Source organism: Lissotriton helveticus, chromosome 7 (genome assembly GCF_964261635.1).
Source record: "Lissotriton helveticus chromosome 7, aLisHel1.1, whole genome shotgun sequence".
Taxonomy (NCBI): Eukaryota; Metazoa; Chordata; class Amphibia; order Caudata; family Salamandridae; genus Lissotriton; species Lissotriton helveticus.
Genome location: NC_136068.1, coordinates 980,868,549 through 980,882,527, shown reverse-complemented (window position 1 = coordinate 980,882,527; position 13,979 = coordinate 980,868,549). Strand labels below are relative to the sequence as shown.

Sequence of the window (13,979 nt, the reverse complement as noted above, 5' to 3'; positions counted from 1 at the left end):
CAGAAAGGCGGCAGCAGCTTATGGAGTAAAGATGGAGGAGGAGAAGCCAGAAGCAGACTTCCTGCTCGAGACATTGCTCCCCATACAGACAAGAAGTCAGTTCCTGCCCATGCTCAAGAGTATCACAGACCAGGGGAAGGAAGCCTTCAAGGATCCGGCTACGTGCAGATCAGTAATGCCGAGAACGGAGAAAAAATTAAAATTCTCCTCCCAAGACCCGGCTTACATCAAGGGATCCGTCACAGCAGATTCTATAATCGCTGCAACGGCCAGAAAAAGGGCAAACGTCCCAACAACATCTGGACCTCCACCTGACAAAGAAAGCAGGAGGATGGATCTAACGGGCAGGAAAATTGAGAGGAACGCCGCAGCACACTGGCGGATGGCGAACTCCAACGCACTCCTGAATAGACATCAATACCAACACTGGGATGAGATGGGATAGTTGCTCAAGCACCTCCCGGAACAATACCGTGAGAGGGCATCACACCTTGTGGAAGAGGGGAAGAGCATCGCCAATTCGTGCCTGAAGACAGCCTTGGATGGGGCAGAAACATCCAGCAGACTGATGGCTATAGGCATCACGGAGAGAAGGCAAGCCTGGCTCAGGATCTCAGGCTTCAAGGCTGAGGTCCAGAACAACATCCTGAACACACCCTTCAACGGGGAATCACTGTTCGGAGCCCCAGTGGATGAGAAGCTCACCCAATTGAAGAAGGACAACGAGACAGCAAGGTCCATGGGGGCCCTGCAGTTCAGGGGGATGAGAAGAGGCACCCCTACACGGAGGCCGAACGGCAGAGGTGGAAGTCAGCGAGGAGATTCTCACCAGAGTTTCCACCAGGGGCAACAGAGTGACAACCAAGGCCACCAGTGCCAGCAGAGGCAAGGCTGGAACTACCAAAGCAGGGGCCAGTCCTTTCGGTCAAGAGGAAATGGGCGGGGCCAGAGAAGGAGAGGCGGTGAACAACCACCCTCTAAGTGACTTCACACGGGAGAAGGTGCTCCACCACCCAAACCCTCCGGGGTAGGAGCACGGAAAAACAAAGAGGAGAGGGCTACAATGACAAGACACAAAGGAACATGTAACGCCGGTAGGAGGAAGATTGAGATATTTTCTCCAGGAGTGGAGAAAAATAACAGACAGTTGGATACTCAATATTATGCAGTTCGGATACTGCATAGAGTTGGAAAAGAGGCCACCAAACAGAAAACCAAAGAAAAACAGCACTCGGGAAGAGAGCTGCAACTACTTCAAGAGGAAGCCAAAGAACTCCTCCTCAAAGCGGCCATCGAACGAGTTCCTTTCAAAGAACGGAACAAGGGAGTGTACTCAAACTACTTCCTAGTGCCAAAAGTGGACAAAAGTCTAAGACCCATCCTGGACCTACGGTTCCTAAACAAATACGTCAAAACTCAAAAATTCAAAAATGACGTCCCTACAAGAGGTCATCCCACAGATAAAGGCAGGGGACTTCTTGTCCACCATAGACCTCAAAGATGCGTACCTGCACATCCCCATGAACAGGCAGCACAAGCACATGCTAAGGTTCACTACCAACTCACGACCCTCGCTTTCGGCCTAAAGTCCGCTCCAAGGGTGTTCACCAAATGCCTTGCGGCAGTGGCCGCACACCTAAGAAGAGAGAGGATACACGTATACCCCTACCTCGACGACTGGCTGGTAAAGGCAAGCTCTTACAGGACATGCAAAGAGCATGCAGAACAAGTGACAAGAACACTAGCAAGCCTGGGTTTCTCCATACACTGGGGAAAATGCTCAATAGAACCAGAGCAGGTGAAGATCTTCCTAGGAGCCCAGATTGACACCGTCCGATGCAGAGTCTTACCGAGCGAAAAGAGAACGCTCAGCCTACTGAGGGAGAAACGTCACTACCAGAAGGGGCGATCTCTGACAGTGAGGACTGTGAGCAAGATCTTGGGGATGATGGCATCATGCATACACTTGGTCCCCAATGTACGCCTACAGATGAGACCACTCCAAGAGTGGCTACAACAGCAATGGTCACAAGCTACAGGAAGTTGGGAGGATCTAGTGGTTGTAACGCACAGGGTGCAGGAAGAGATAAGGTGGTGGACCAGGGAGAGAATAACAGAAGGAAAACCTCTAACACCACCGGACCCAACAGTGACCATCACCACAGACGCATCCCAGAAGGGGTGGAGCGCACACATGAACAGGCTCAGAGTGAGGGGTCTGTGGAGCCCTACAGATGCAGTGAGGCACATCAATTACCTGGAACTGAAAACTGTGTTGCTAGCCCTCAAGGCTTTCCAGAAGCACCTGTACAACCAGAAGGTTCTAATACAAACGGACAACACCACAACAATGTTTTACATACACAAACAGGGGGGAACTCAGTCGTTCCCTCTGTCAAACCTGGCACAGGAGATCTGGAAATGGGCTATACCACTAAAAATAGACCTGCTAGCCATACACCTGCCAGGGAAGGACAATGTGGAAGCAGATTGGCTCAGCAGGCAGACTTCAGCGTCCCACGAGTGGGAACTCAATACTCAGGAAACAGAGAGACTATTCAGGAAATGGGGCACGCCAACAATAGACCTATTTGCAACACACCGGAATGCAAAATGCCAGTACTTTGCATCCAGGCAACCAGAGGCACTGTCCCAGGGGAATGCCCTATGGACAAGCTGGTCAAAAACATTTGCCTACGCTTTTCCCCCGATACCACTGATCCCGAGGGTTCTCAACAAATGCATGAAGAGCAACATGACGCTCATCCTTGTGGCACCACAATGGGCCAGACAGACCTGGTTTTCTCAGATAATGGAGATGGCGCAGGGGCCACCACACAAGTTCCCAAAAAGAAGAGACCTACTCTCCATGGAAAACGGAGAAATACTACACCCAGAGCCAGAGAGCCTCAACCTCTCAGCCTGGCTCCTGAGGACTTAGAATTCGCACACCTAAAACTACCAGAGAGCACCCAGCGGGTGCTACGGGAGGCAAGAAGGCCCAGCACACGCAAGTGCTATGGGGAAAAATGGAAAAGATTCACTCAATGGTGTTGCAAGAAACAGCTCCAAAGGAAACTGACCAAGGAATCCACGGTGCTAAGATACCTCACGCACCTAATTAAGATTAAGCTAAGCTCATCCTCGCTGAGGGTGCACCTGGCAGCGATTGTGGCATACACAAGAGGAGAAACAGGGAGAAGTTTTTTCACATCCCAAGTCGTAAAAAGATTCCTGGAAGGGGCTAAAAGAATAGCGCCGCCAAAAAGAATGCCGCCACCGGCATGGAACCTAAATGTGGTACTGACGGAGCTCATGAAAGCACCTTTCGAACCTATCCACAAAGCATCACTGCAAATGTTAACAATGAAGACGGCCTTTCTGGTAGCAATCACCTCGCTACGCAGGGTGAGCGAACTGCAGGCACTCACACTGCAAGAACCCTACATCCAGATACACAGTGACAGGGTCGTGATGAGAACAGACCCACACTTCATGCCAAAGGTGGTGTCAAGGTTCCACATGAACCAGAGTATTCAGATACCTAGCTTCTTCCAAAACCCCACTACAAGCGCAGAGAGGTCACTCCACACCCTAGACGCTAGAAGGGCTGTGATGCACTACATCGAGAGAACGAAGGAACACAGGAAAACAAAACAGTTCTTCGTATCCTTCGCAAACAGTTACATGGGCAAACCAGTCACTAAAAACACCATAGCGCGATGGATCGTACAGACAATACAATTCTGCCACAGGCAAGCTGGCCAGGAGCTAACTGGAGGGGCACAGGCCCACTCCACCAGGAAGAAAGGAGCAACAATTGCCTTTCTGGCAAACACACCAATCCAGGACATATGCCTGGCGGCAACATGGGCTTCAGTGCACACTTTCACTAAGCACTATTGCGTGGATGTACAGATGAACAAAGAAGCACAAGTAGGACAGAAAGTGCTTCAACATATATTCAACAACCAACGCTCATCTTCCACCCAACCGCCACAAAAGTGAGGAAAACCGCTACAAAATCTATGCACAGCATAGTGAATCCAGAAAGATTCACGCTGCAAAACGAATAGTTTCTTACCTGTCGGTGTAGTTTTGCAGCTTGAAGATCTTTCTGGATTCACTAGCGAACCCACCCACCTCCGCCAGAAAGATGAGGTTGGAGAAGAAGGTGGTAACACATTGAAAGGAAGAAAGTTGAAACTTAGAAGATACGTGAAAAGATACGTGAAAGGAATTACGTTGAAAAAAGGAATAACAAACAAAGCCATGGATTCACCACAAACACAGAAAAGGAGAAAGAGACAGAAAAAAGAATCTGAAGATGGCGCCCAAGGGTGGTAGCTTCTGCCGGAAGCACGCCGACGTCACCGAAGGTACACCAAATGGTGGGACGTCAACGCCCACCTGGGCTACGACAAAAAAAAAACAGAGAAGAAAGACTACGATTCCGGACCCAACCACCAGATTGCGGAATATGCACAGCATAGTGAATCCAGAAAGATCTTCAAGCTGCAAAACTACACCGACAGGTAAGAAACTATTCGTTATTAGTGCAGGGGTATGTGGTCACATTAAACTCATTAAATAGGATAGCAAGTGAATGGACTTTGTACATTGAACAACGGGTAAAAGCGCTATGGAAACTCTTCACTGTAGTGGGGTGAGGGATGGTGACCTCTGTTTGAAATCAAGAATTCTCACGTATGAGAAGGATTTTTTATTTATGTGAACATTTTTAAATCCTTGAAGGGAGATCTGATAATCAATAGTATCAAAAGCAGTGATTAAGTCCAGGGGTATCGCTACTCCTGTTCTTCCGTTCATGGCAATGGTAGTTTGGTCTCTGTGGCTGTGGTTATAACAGTCTCTGCTCCGAACCCAAGACAAAATCCAGTGTGTGTTCTAGCCAGGACTTTGTTGATCAACATAGGAGTTATGTTTTGTGATTAGAGTTTATAAAAATTAAGCAAAGTGCGGGAGAAGAAAAATGTGTGTATTTGTAGTATCCTCTGAGCTTAGCTATTTGTTTTTTTGTTTTTGTTTTTAGAATTGTTATTATAAATGCCTTTTTAAGAGTAGATATCACCTAGCCCTGTGCAAGAGAGGTATTCATAATTTGGCAAATCATGATGCAACTGAAGGGCAAAATGTTTCGCGGTGAAAGGTTGGGAATATGTTGAGGTGAACCTCGTGGTTTCCTGGTTGATATGAGTTTGAGGCACTCCTCCTAAGATAGAAGGATTTCAGTCTCTTTGGCTATGGAGCCAGACTTTGAGTGCCCAGTTGATTTTTGGGAGAAAAGTTGATGTTAGTCTTCTCTTATGCTTCTAATTTTATCATATAGAAATTTAGAACATCGGGAAGGGGCTGAGAGGCAGGTGCATACCTGGGCCCCTGTGGGCCCCGGCGGGCGGGCCAGGTGCTACCTTCCCCTGTCTCAGCATTGCCGGACCTCACGGAGTTCTGCCTGAGCAAACTCGGAAAAAAATGACCGTCTGGAAGGGGCTGAAAGGCAAGTGTGTACCCAGGCCCTTGAGGGTTCCGGTGGGCGGGCTCGGTCCTGCCTTCCCCTGTCTCAGCATCGCCGGACCTCACGGAGGTCTGCCTGAGCAAACTCTGAGAAAAAGGACCATAAGGAAGGGGCTGAGAGGCAAGTGCGTACCCGGGCCCCTGGGGGGGCGGGCCCAGGTGCTGCCTTCCACCGTCTCAGCATTGCCGGACCTCACGGAGGTCTGACTGAGCAAACTCTCCGAAAAAGGCCTATCAGGAAGGGGCTGAGAGGCAGGTGCGTACCTGGGCCCCTGGGGGCCCCAGCGGGCGGGCCCGGGTGCCACCTTCCCCCATCTCAGCATCGCCGGACCTCACGGAGGTCTGACTGACTAAAAAAACTTGGAGAAAAAGGACAAGCTGTAAGGGGCTGAGAGGCAGGTGCATACCCGGGCCCCAGCCAGCGGGCCCGGGTGCTGCTTTCCCCCGTCTCCGCATCGCCGGACCTCACGGAGGTCTGACTGACCCTCTCCCTAGTAATCCGGAGGAAAATTACCCCCCTTTCTTGTAATCTGTGCACACAAGGTGACAGAGGGGACCCAAGGCGCAAAAGTACCCAACCTCTTGGAGCCCTCGCTGGGATCGGGGAGGCAAATGGCCCCTCATCGGGACTTCCAGGGAAACTCGGCCATCTGGTCACCCCATAGGAAAGCATTCGGTGCGACCAGATGGCGGAGGGGGATCGGTGCGACCAGATGGTGGAGGGGGATCGGTGCGACCAGGTGGCCGAGGGGGATCGGTGCGACCAGGTGGCCGAGGGGGATCGGTGCGACCAGGTGGCCGAGGGGGATCGGTGCGAAAGAGTGAGCGGGCTCCGGGGCATGGGGGACCGGAGGCCCAGGGCCCCAGTTGGACCCAGCTATGGAGGCTGTGAGGGGGAACCCGAAGAGCCCTCCGACCTGGGGCCTGCAGACACCTTGACAAGCAGTGGAGGCCTGCCCGGAACAGACGGACCCCTGTCCTGGGCCCTTGGTGGAGCAACAGTACTGGGGGACGGGGGCCCAGGGCCGGAGTACCGAACCTGGGGCCCCTGGACCCAGCCGGGTCTCCCAAGCCCAGAGGCGCAGGGAATGCCTCCCCGGGCCCTCCGGACCCCGTCCTGGGCCCCCTACCACGCGGCAGGAACAAGGACGGAGCCCGGGATGGGGAGGCTGCCCTCCCGAGGGCCCTCAGGGGCCCCGGATGGAGCTCCTGAACCCAGCCAAGCTCCCCGGGCACAACTGAACCCCGTCCTGGGCCTTTGGCAGTGCGGCAGGCTGGGGGACGGGGCCCATGGCCAGAGCACCCGACACGGGCCCATGGACCCAGCCGGTGCTCCCAGGCCCAGAGGCTCAGGGGAAGCCTCCACAGGCCCGCAGGACCTCGTTCGGGCACCCTGCCACGCAGCAGGCCTGAGGACAGAGCCTGGGGTGGGGAGGCCGCCCTCCCCTGGGCCCAGCCCAACAGGGGGAGGCTCCCCGGGCCCGCCGGACCCCATCCAGGGCAGCCTGCCACACGGCAGGACCAAGGACGGAGCCTCAAGGGCCCCAGGAGGTTCTCCTGAACCCAGCCAAGCAAGGGGAGGCTCCCTGGGCCTTTGGCAGTGCGGCAGGCTGGGGGACGGGGCCCTGGGCCGGAGCACCCTACCCGGGGCCCGGCAGGACCCCTGGACCCAGCCAGCTCTCCCGGGCCCAAAGGCGAAGGGGAAACCTCCACGGGCCTGCAGGACCTCGTTCAGGCACCCTGCCACGCAGCAGGACGGAGGACAGAGCCTGGGGTGGGGAGGCCGCCCTCCCCTGGGCCCCTGGACCCAGCCCAACAGGTGGAGGCTCCCCGGGCCCGCCGGACCCCATCCAGGGCAGTCTACCACACGGCAGGTCCCGGGACGGGCCCAGGGCCTGGGCGGCATCCTGGCCCGTCCAGCTGCCGGCTTAGGACCGCTAAGCCAAGAGGGGTCCCAGAGTACCTTGACCTTAGTAATTCGGAGGACGGCTACCCCTCTTTCTGGGAACCTGCGCGCACCGAGTGATGGAGGGGATCCAGGGCGTGGAGGCGCCCGACTGCCTGGCGCCCTCGCTGGGATCGGGGAGGCGAATGGCCCCTCATCGGTACTTCCAGGGAAACTCGGCCATCTGGTCACCCCATTGGAAAGCATTGCGTGCGACCAGATGGCCGAGGGGATATGTGCGACCAGATGGCGGGAACCGAAATAACGCCAATCTGCCTGCCCCAAGCCTTCGCGGGAAGGCTCCCGCCTGCCCCTGCAGGGGGCTGCAGGGCTCCGGGGGGCTGCAGGGCTCCGAGGCTCATGGGCTGCAGCGCTCAGGGGGGCTCCGAAACCCCACGCTGGGCCTCAGGCCAGGGGAGGCCCGCAAGCGCTCTTGGGGCCCAGCTGCCCGGGGAGGACTGCCCGGGACCCATGGAGCCTTGCAGGTCTCCGGGGCTCTGCACCAGGGTCCCTTGTCCCAGGCAGATGGACTCTTGGCAGGCCTCAGAATGGGCGCTCCCAAACCCAGGCCCGGTCCCTGCTTTCCAACCCAGCCAGGCTGGGGAGATCGGGGAGCCTGCCCAGGCCCGAGGGACCCCTGTCCTGGACACACGGACCCTCAGGACGTGCCCTCGTTTTCCAAACATTTTTTCCAAAATTCTGCGTAGTGGCGCTACGCAAACTACGCCCAGCCCTAGGTATGACCTCACTCATGCACCTTGTATTACATTTATCAGACTGAAGCAGTATCTAGACAATACCCTCAAGAAATGTATCCAGCATTCACCCTGGGGAAATCAATATTTAACAGCTAACTGGAATGAGTCAACATTGGCAAGACCGCTTGTAGGCTTCCTAAACAATTGATACTAGAATTGCGTGTGTGAGAGAAAATAAGGTATAAGTAGCATTCATAAATAGTTGCTAGGGGTATAAAAATGATTAAATATTAGACCCTATAGATGGCATGTACGAAAATAATGGGGGGACCTAATGTGCACAGGGAGACAAGATCTTAGGAACTGGGTGTGCAACAGAATGAGACTGGGCATGATAATCACAAGTTAATTCAGCTAAGTATGTGCAGAGTAAAACATTTATTGAAAGCTGTTGCTTACCAGCATGTGTAAGGCGTGCGGATCGGGCATGTGTAATACGGAGTACCTTTTGGAGTGTTTTAAAGATTTGAAGAAACGGACAAGGCATAGTCTTCAAATTGAATAGATATTTGCTGACCGAAGTGGGTTTTAAAGTGAATTACTAGTGCTTAGAAACTAATTATCCTTTGAATATCTGTTAATGCTACTCTCATTTGAATACGGTTCATTTGTGACCTAGAATTAATGGGTTTTTTCTTGTTTTCTTTTCTATAAAAAAAATCATGCCCAATGGTTGGCAAAGAGTAGTGACATCTGGGGTTGAGTATACCTCCCTTAATGACATTGGCAATTTTTCACATTTGAGGTGGTAGCAGCAAGTGGCTCTCCCCTTATTGCTTTACCTTTTCCAGGGTTAATTTGGTTTTATTGAGCTCTGGGAGACAATTTTTTGAGTATCACAGTTAGGCACAAGCTAATTATTTGTTCCTCCCAGTGTAAACAGCTAGAAAGTGGGATTAGTGCACTATCACTTAATGGGCCATACTTTTGCAGTAATAAAAAAAAAAGTTACGATTAACTCGTGTATCAGACTATAATCCTTCTTTTCCACATGTTTGAATAAAGGAAACCTGCTTGTAGTCTGGGCTCAGAACACCAACCCAAGGTTGTAAATGGGCGGATGTAAGTGTGCATTTGCCTGCTTTTGGCCATAACTAGTGCATCCAGTAGTATTTTCATTTAGGGCTGAGATTATGGGAGTGTGTGTAGATGTTACATCGTTTTAGAAAACCATACCAGAATCCTTTGTTACAAATGAGCAGCGGTGCCTCTCGCTGTTAAAGTGAATTCCTAGGTTGTGGGTAAAGCGAAACATATCTTGCAATCGAAGGAGGGGGCCGAGTTTTTATGCTTTGTTTTGATGGGTTTAGCTACAGGAACCGCAAGTCTTCCCACTGCTAAATAGTTGATATTTGGACAAGGCTGCAGAGGTTCAGAGTGTTTTGGGAGTTGCAATTTTGGTGTCCTCGCTCTTGAAGAGAAGCCAAACTAAGAGAAGGTATAGCCACGGAAGGTAGTCTAGCAGAATAGCATAAGAGGATGGATAAAAATGAAAAAACCTTTTGTTTAAAAAAAATAAAAAATAGATGTTTGCCTTAAAGTAGTCCCAATACTCTTAAAACACGAAAGTGGCCTGGTTTGTGGATGCTTAGACTGTAAATAAAACAATTTGACAGCTACCTGGCTTAAAACTGTTTTAGGATAGTCAGACCTGATGTGCAAAGTTTTCCATGATCTAAAATAGTCCTAAAAATTCTTACATCGAGAGAAAAGGAACACCTTTGTAAATCATGCCCTTCGTTAGTGTCATAAGATTGTGTCTGTGGGTTTCTAGAAAGGCTGCCCAGATGGATTGGACAAAGGAGCCCACTGTAAGAGGAAGACAGACTATCATCAACTGCCCAACGAAATGGCTGAAGGAGTGTCTATGATGGTAGTGAAGGGTCTGGCAAGCTCTCCAAGTGGCACTGGGTAGGCACCTAGTACTGAAATGTTATGCTTCAGGGGCATGGGATAGAAGTGGTCTCTCACACTGGCATCTTCTGGATCATTTGTGGGAAGGAATCTGCTTGGGGTTAAAATGATAGTTTTCGTTTTTGGGCTTTCCTGTTTTTATACATCACTAGTAAGGTGGTGGGGCCTCAGGGGCGTGTTGGGGGGGGGGGGGGGGGCGGGAGGGGGGGGGAGAGAGTTCCCTTAACTCAGTTATTTCTCCTTCAGTGCAGAGGTCTGTTTGGAGAGCACTGTATTGCTATTGAAAGCAGAGGCAGTTCTAATTCTCCTCCTTAGGCACTAAACCAGACCTAAGTTGACCATACACATTTGGCTTTTGTCTCCTGGTAACTGGTCATTGAATTATGTTTGTGGGAATGTGCCATGTGCCTGTCGGCCTTAACTGAGGGATCTAGCTTGTATGGTTGTAGGAGCTATGAAAGCGCTATATAAATAACTCCAGGACAGTCGACACTTGCTTACTTTACCCTGGTGCCTGACGTTTTTACCCTGGTGCCTGACGTTCAGCAGGTTCACAGGGTAAGAGTGGTTGCTTGATATTTTCCTCCTGTCCGTCTCTGCTTGAGCCAGTGTAGGTCAATCTTTGAGAAGGACAATACAGGGTCACGCTTTGAACCAGACATTGTGCGTTTAACGAGGGGGATCTTTGGCTTTCTTTTCCCGTGAGCACTAAAAGGGAATGGGGGTGTTGGCTTAACTCACACGTATGTTGTTGCCATACAAGTAAATATGTGGCCCTACAAATAAAGTTGCTGGAGATGAAAATGAGATTCCCAGAATAACCTTTAGCCAAAGGGCGAAACTTTATAGCATACCTTTTTACGCGTTATAGCCAGGGATCAAACCGGTGTGACATATATCTGTTTTTCTGCCATACCCCAGCGGTTTATTTGCAATTTCGCCTTTGGGGTGGATGAAAGGTTCTCTGGAACCCTTCTTTTGCTTGATTTCCTTTCTCAAAATGTTTTAAAAGGTGCAAGTTTCATAGAGTTTTAAAGAAATTCACAAAGTATGTTGAGAAAACATGTTCCGGTGATGACATCAGACATATGTAGCACATGCATACTTGTTAAGTAACCCTCATTCCCAAGGTTGTCACTCTCATTTCAGTCTTGTTCTTCCATAACTAGTAAAATGCCTAAGCAGCCGTCTTTCCAAACTATTTCACTTTAGTAACATTGTTTTATCTCCACTGAATTTATTGGCCTCACACCTAGAAATGGTTAACTTTTCCCTTAAGGGTGTAGTGTCTTCACCGGCCCTGGAGCATGCACACACATCGAGCTCTGTAACAGATTTCTTTATTCTTCTGCATGCAGCCACACTCGCACGCGCTAACCAAAAACTTGAGTAGTCAAGGCACTTCTTTACACTACAACAAGATGGTGGAATTGTGCATAGCATGTGAATCAAGAAGAGTGTCAAGCTGAAAAACCAGAATTACAGGTAAGTAACTTGTTTCTTATATCTTACATAGCCAAAATAATTATATTCAACACTGGCTGATACAGAAAAGACAACTTGCATGTGTGTTCTTTTCAAACCAGGTATCCTTTACTGAAAGGTAGATTCAACAGGTTCACAAAAAAAGTGAGGGACACAATTCTAGATCCTAAGTACACGAGATTTTATCATTGTTATTTGTTTCTCAAAGAATACAGTCCATAATGTGTTTCCTGAGTTTATCGCTGCATTAGGACCTCCTCATATGTACAGTTTATACAAAAACTGTTTCTGTGTACAGTACATATGCGCACCTCTATGCCGATTGACTAGTTACTGCTTTGACGACTAGTGGAGCAATCCTTTTTGAGAACTGTCTCACTAACTGCATCTAATGTTTATGGTTTTGCATATACAATAAGGGATTCCAGGCATACTGTCTGTCTCACAACTAGGAATGTTGAGTGAATTGTACATGATATGAAGAGGCGCTCATGAAGCAATTAAACTTGTGAAACATGTGTTGGCTATATTGGAGCAACAAATCATTTAAAATATATTGGGCCTCAATATTTTGTTTGCGCTATTAAGGTGTCACTCTATCCCCCTTCGCGATATTTAAGGCTCTGATGTTCTAAGAGCTGATGTACCTCTAGAGGTATGGGTATAGTATTACTCAGATGCATTTGTTAGATAAGCTGCTGAAGGCAAAGGTTTGAGATTTAATATTTGTTTCTTCGCCTACTTCTGCATGTCTATTGACAGACAGAGCTCCTGTTTTTCTGTTATCTCTTTACACTAAAAATATGTTTATTTCCTTTTTGCTCACTCAGGAGCATGGCATCCCCACGGATCTGGGTTATGCTGTAGCACCCCACCACTCTGGGGTTTACCCAGTGCATGTCCAGCTGTACGAAGCCTGGAAACAGATCTGGGGGATCAAGGTCACCAGCACAGAGGAGTACCCCCACCTGAAACCTGCCCGGTATAGGCGTGGCTTCATCCACGATGGCATCATGGTAGGTGAGAGACAAGCTGGTAGAGTCAGTCTGCCACCCCCCTCCCCCCCAGGTCCAAATGAAGAAACTGATCTGGTGTAAGATTTACCTTACTTAGCTTTGCCGCCAAAGTTTTTCTCAGTTCCCTTCTTGTCCCTGAAGAAAACGAAAACTATCCATGCTTCTTGGCTGCTTTGACTTAATTCTTCTTTTTTTATTTTTATTTCACCACAGTAACTATTTTGACCTGGCACCTTTGCACACTTACATTGGATTCTCTCTTCCCATTTAGCTTTAATAAACAAGCGAGAGGCCATTTGTTTGTCATCCCATTTTAAGCTTCATAGTGGAGTAACATTTTTTTGTTATAGGTTTTCTATAATCAAGAAACATGAACAAATAATGGCATTTACCATGGTATATGTTCTATAAGGAAAACCATTGAACAAACAATGCTATTGTTTCAGTATCCAAATGGACTATTTGCACCATAGCGACATATTGCTTGAAGCCTGTTACTGTGTTTTGGGAGATCAATTCTTTCTCCTTCCTCCCAGGTGCTCCCTCGACAGACATGTGGCCTATTCACACACACCATCTTCTACAACGATTATCCTGGAGGCCCTGGTGAGCTGGATAAAATTATAAATGGAGGGGAGCTCTTCCTCACTGTGCTGCTAAATCCGGTGAGTCTGCCACATCGTCAACACTACAAGGAAAGGAAGCTTGCTTATGTATGACTGCGTTGTCTTTTAAACTATGCAGGGTGGGATAGCCCTCCATCCATTTTACCTCTAAGTCCTTTATCTGCAGACAGATCTTCATATTGTCACTCAAGAGACTTGGATTTGATAACACTTTCTTAGCTCACTACGTAAGCTCGGCAATGCACTACTTTAATCCGTAATATGTGTGCTGTGGGGTTACACAGTGGTAGTTAAGTAGTTTGGGGTATGCAGCACATAATTGTTTTTTTAATGTCTATTGATTTAAAAAAAAAAAACAGGCATATTTGAAATAACTATTAGAGTGTAAACCAGATGGATGATGTTTGAGTCCATGGAATCTGATCTCGAACCTCCCTCCACGCCCTATGGTAATTATGTAGCCACACATTTCACAATGCAAGCTTTAGTTCTGCAAATCCAGCTTTTCCCATCTACCTCTTCTGCCTTTCCGTTTGCCTTGTGGGATCCTCCTCTGGTTCATCCTTCAGGTCAAATTGCTCTCTCCATGGCTCCATATTTATGTAATTATGTCGGGCATCATATGCTAAGATATCTCCCAATGTAGAAATACCGATAAGATCCAGTCTTTCCAAGTCTTGCAATTGTATGACATCCCTAT

At 49.3% G+C, this 13,979-nt stretch overlaps 1 protein-coding gene across 1 annotated transcript in view; it reads left to right on the top strand.

The window, feature by feature from the left end:
- NDST1 (N-deacetylase and N-sulfotransferase 1) overlaps nucleotides 1–13,979 on the top strand; it is a 379,742-nt gene that overhangs the window by 189,626 nt on the left and 176,137 nt on the right. The window contains exons 6-7 of the mRNA XM_078653600.1: nucleotides 12,468–12,653; nucleotides 13,190–13,318. Coding sequence (XP_078509726.1) covers nucleotides 12,468–12,653; nucleotides 13,190–13,318 — 315 coding nt within the window. The remainder of the gene's footprint in view (nucleotides 1–12,467; nucleotides 12,654–13,189; nucleotides 13,319–13,979) is intronic.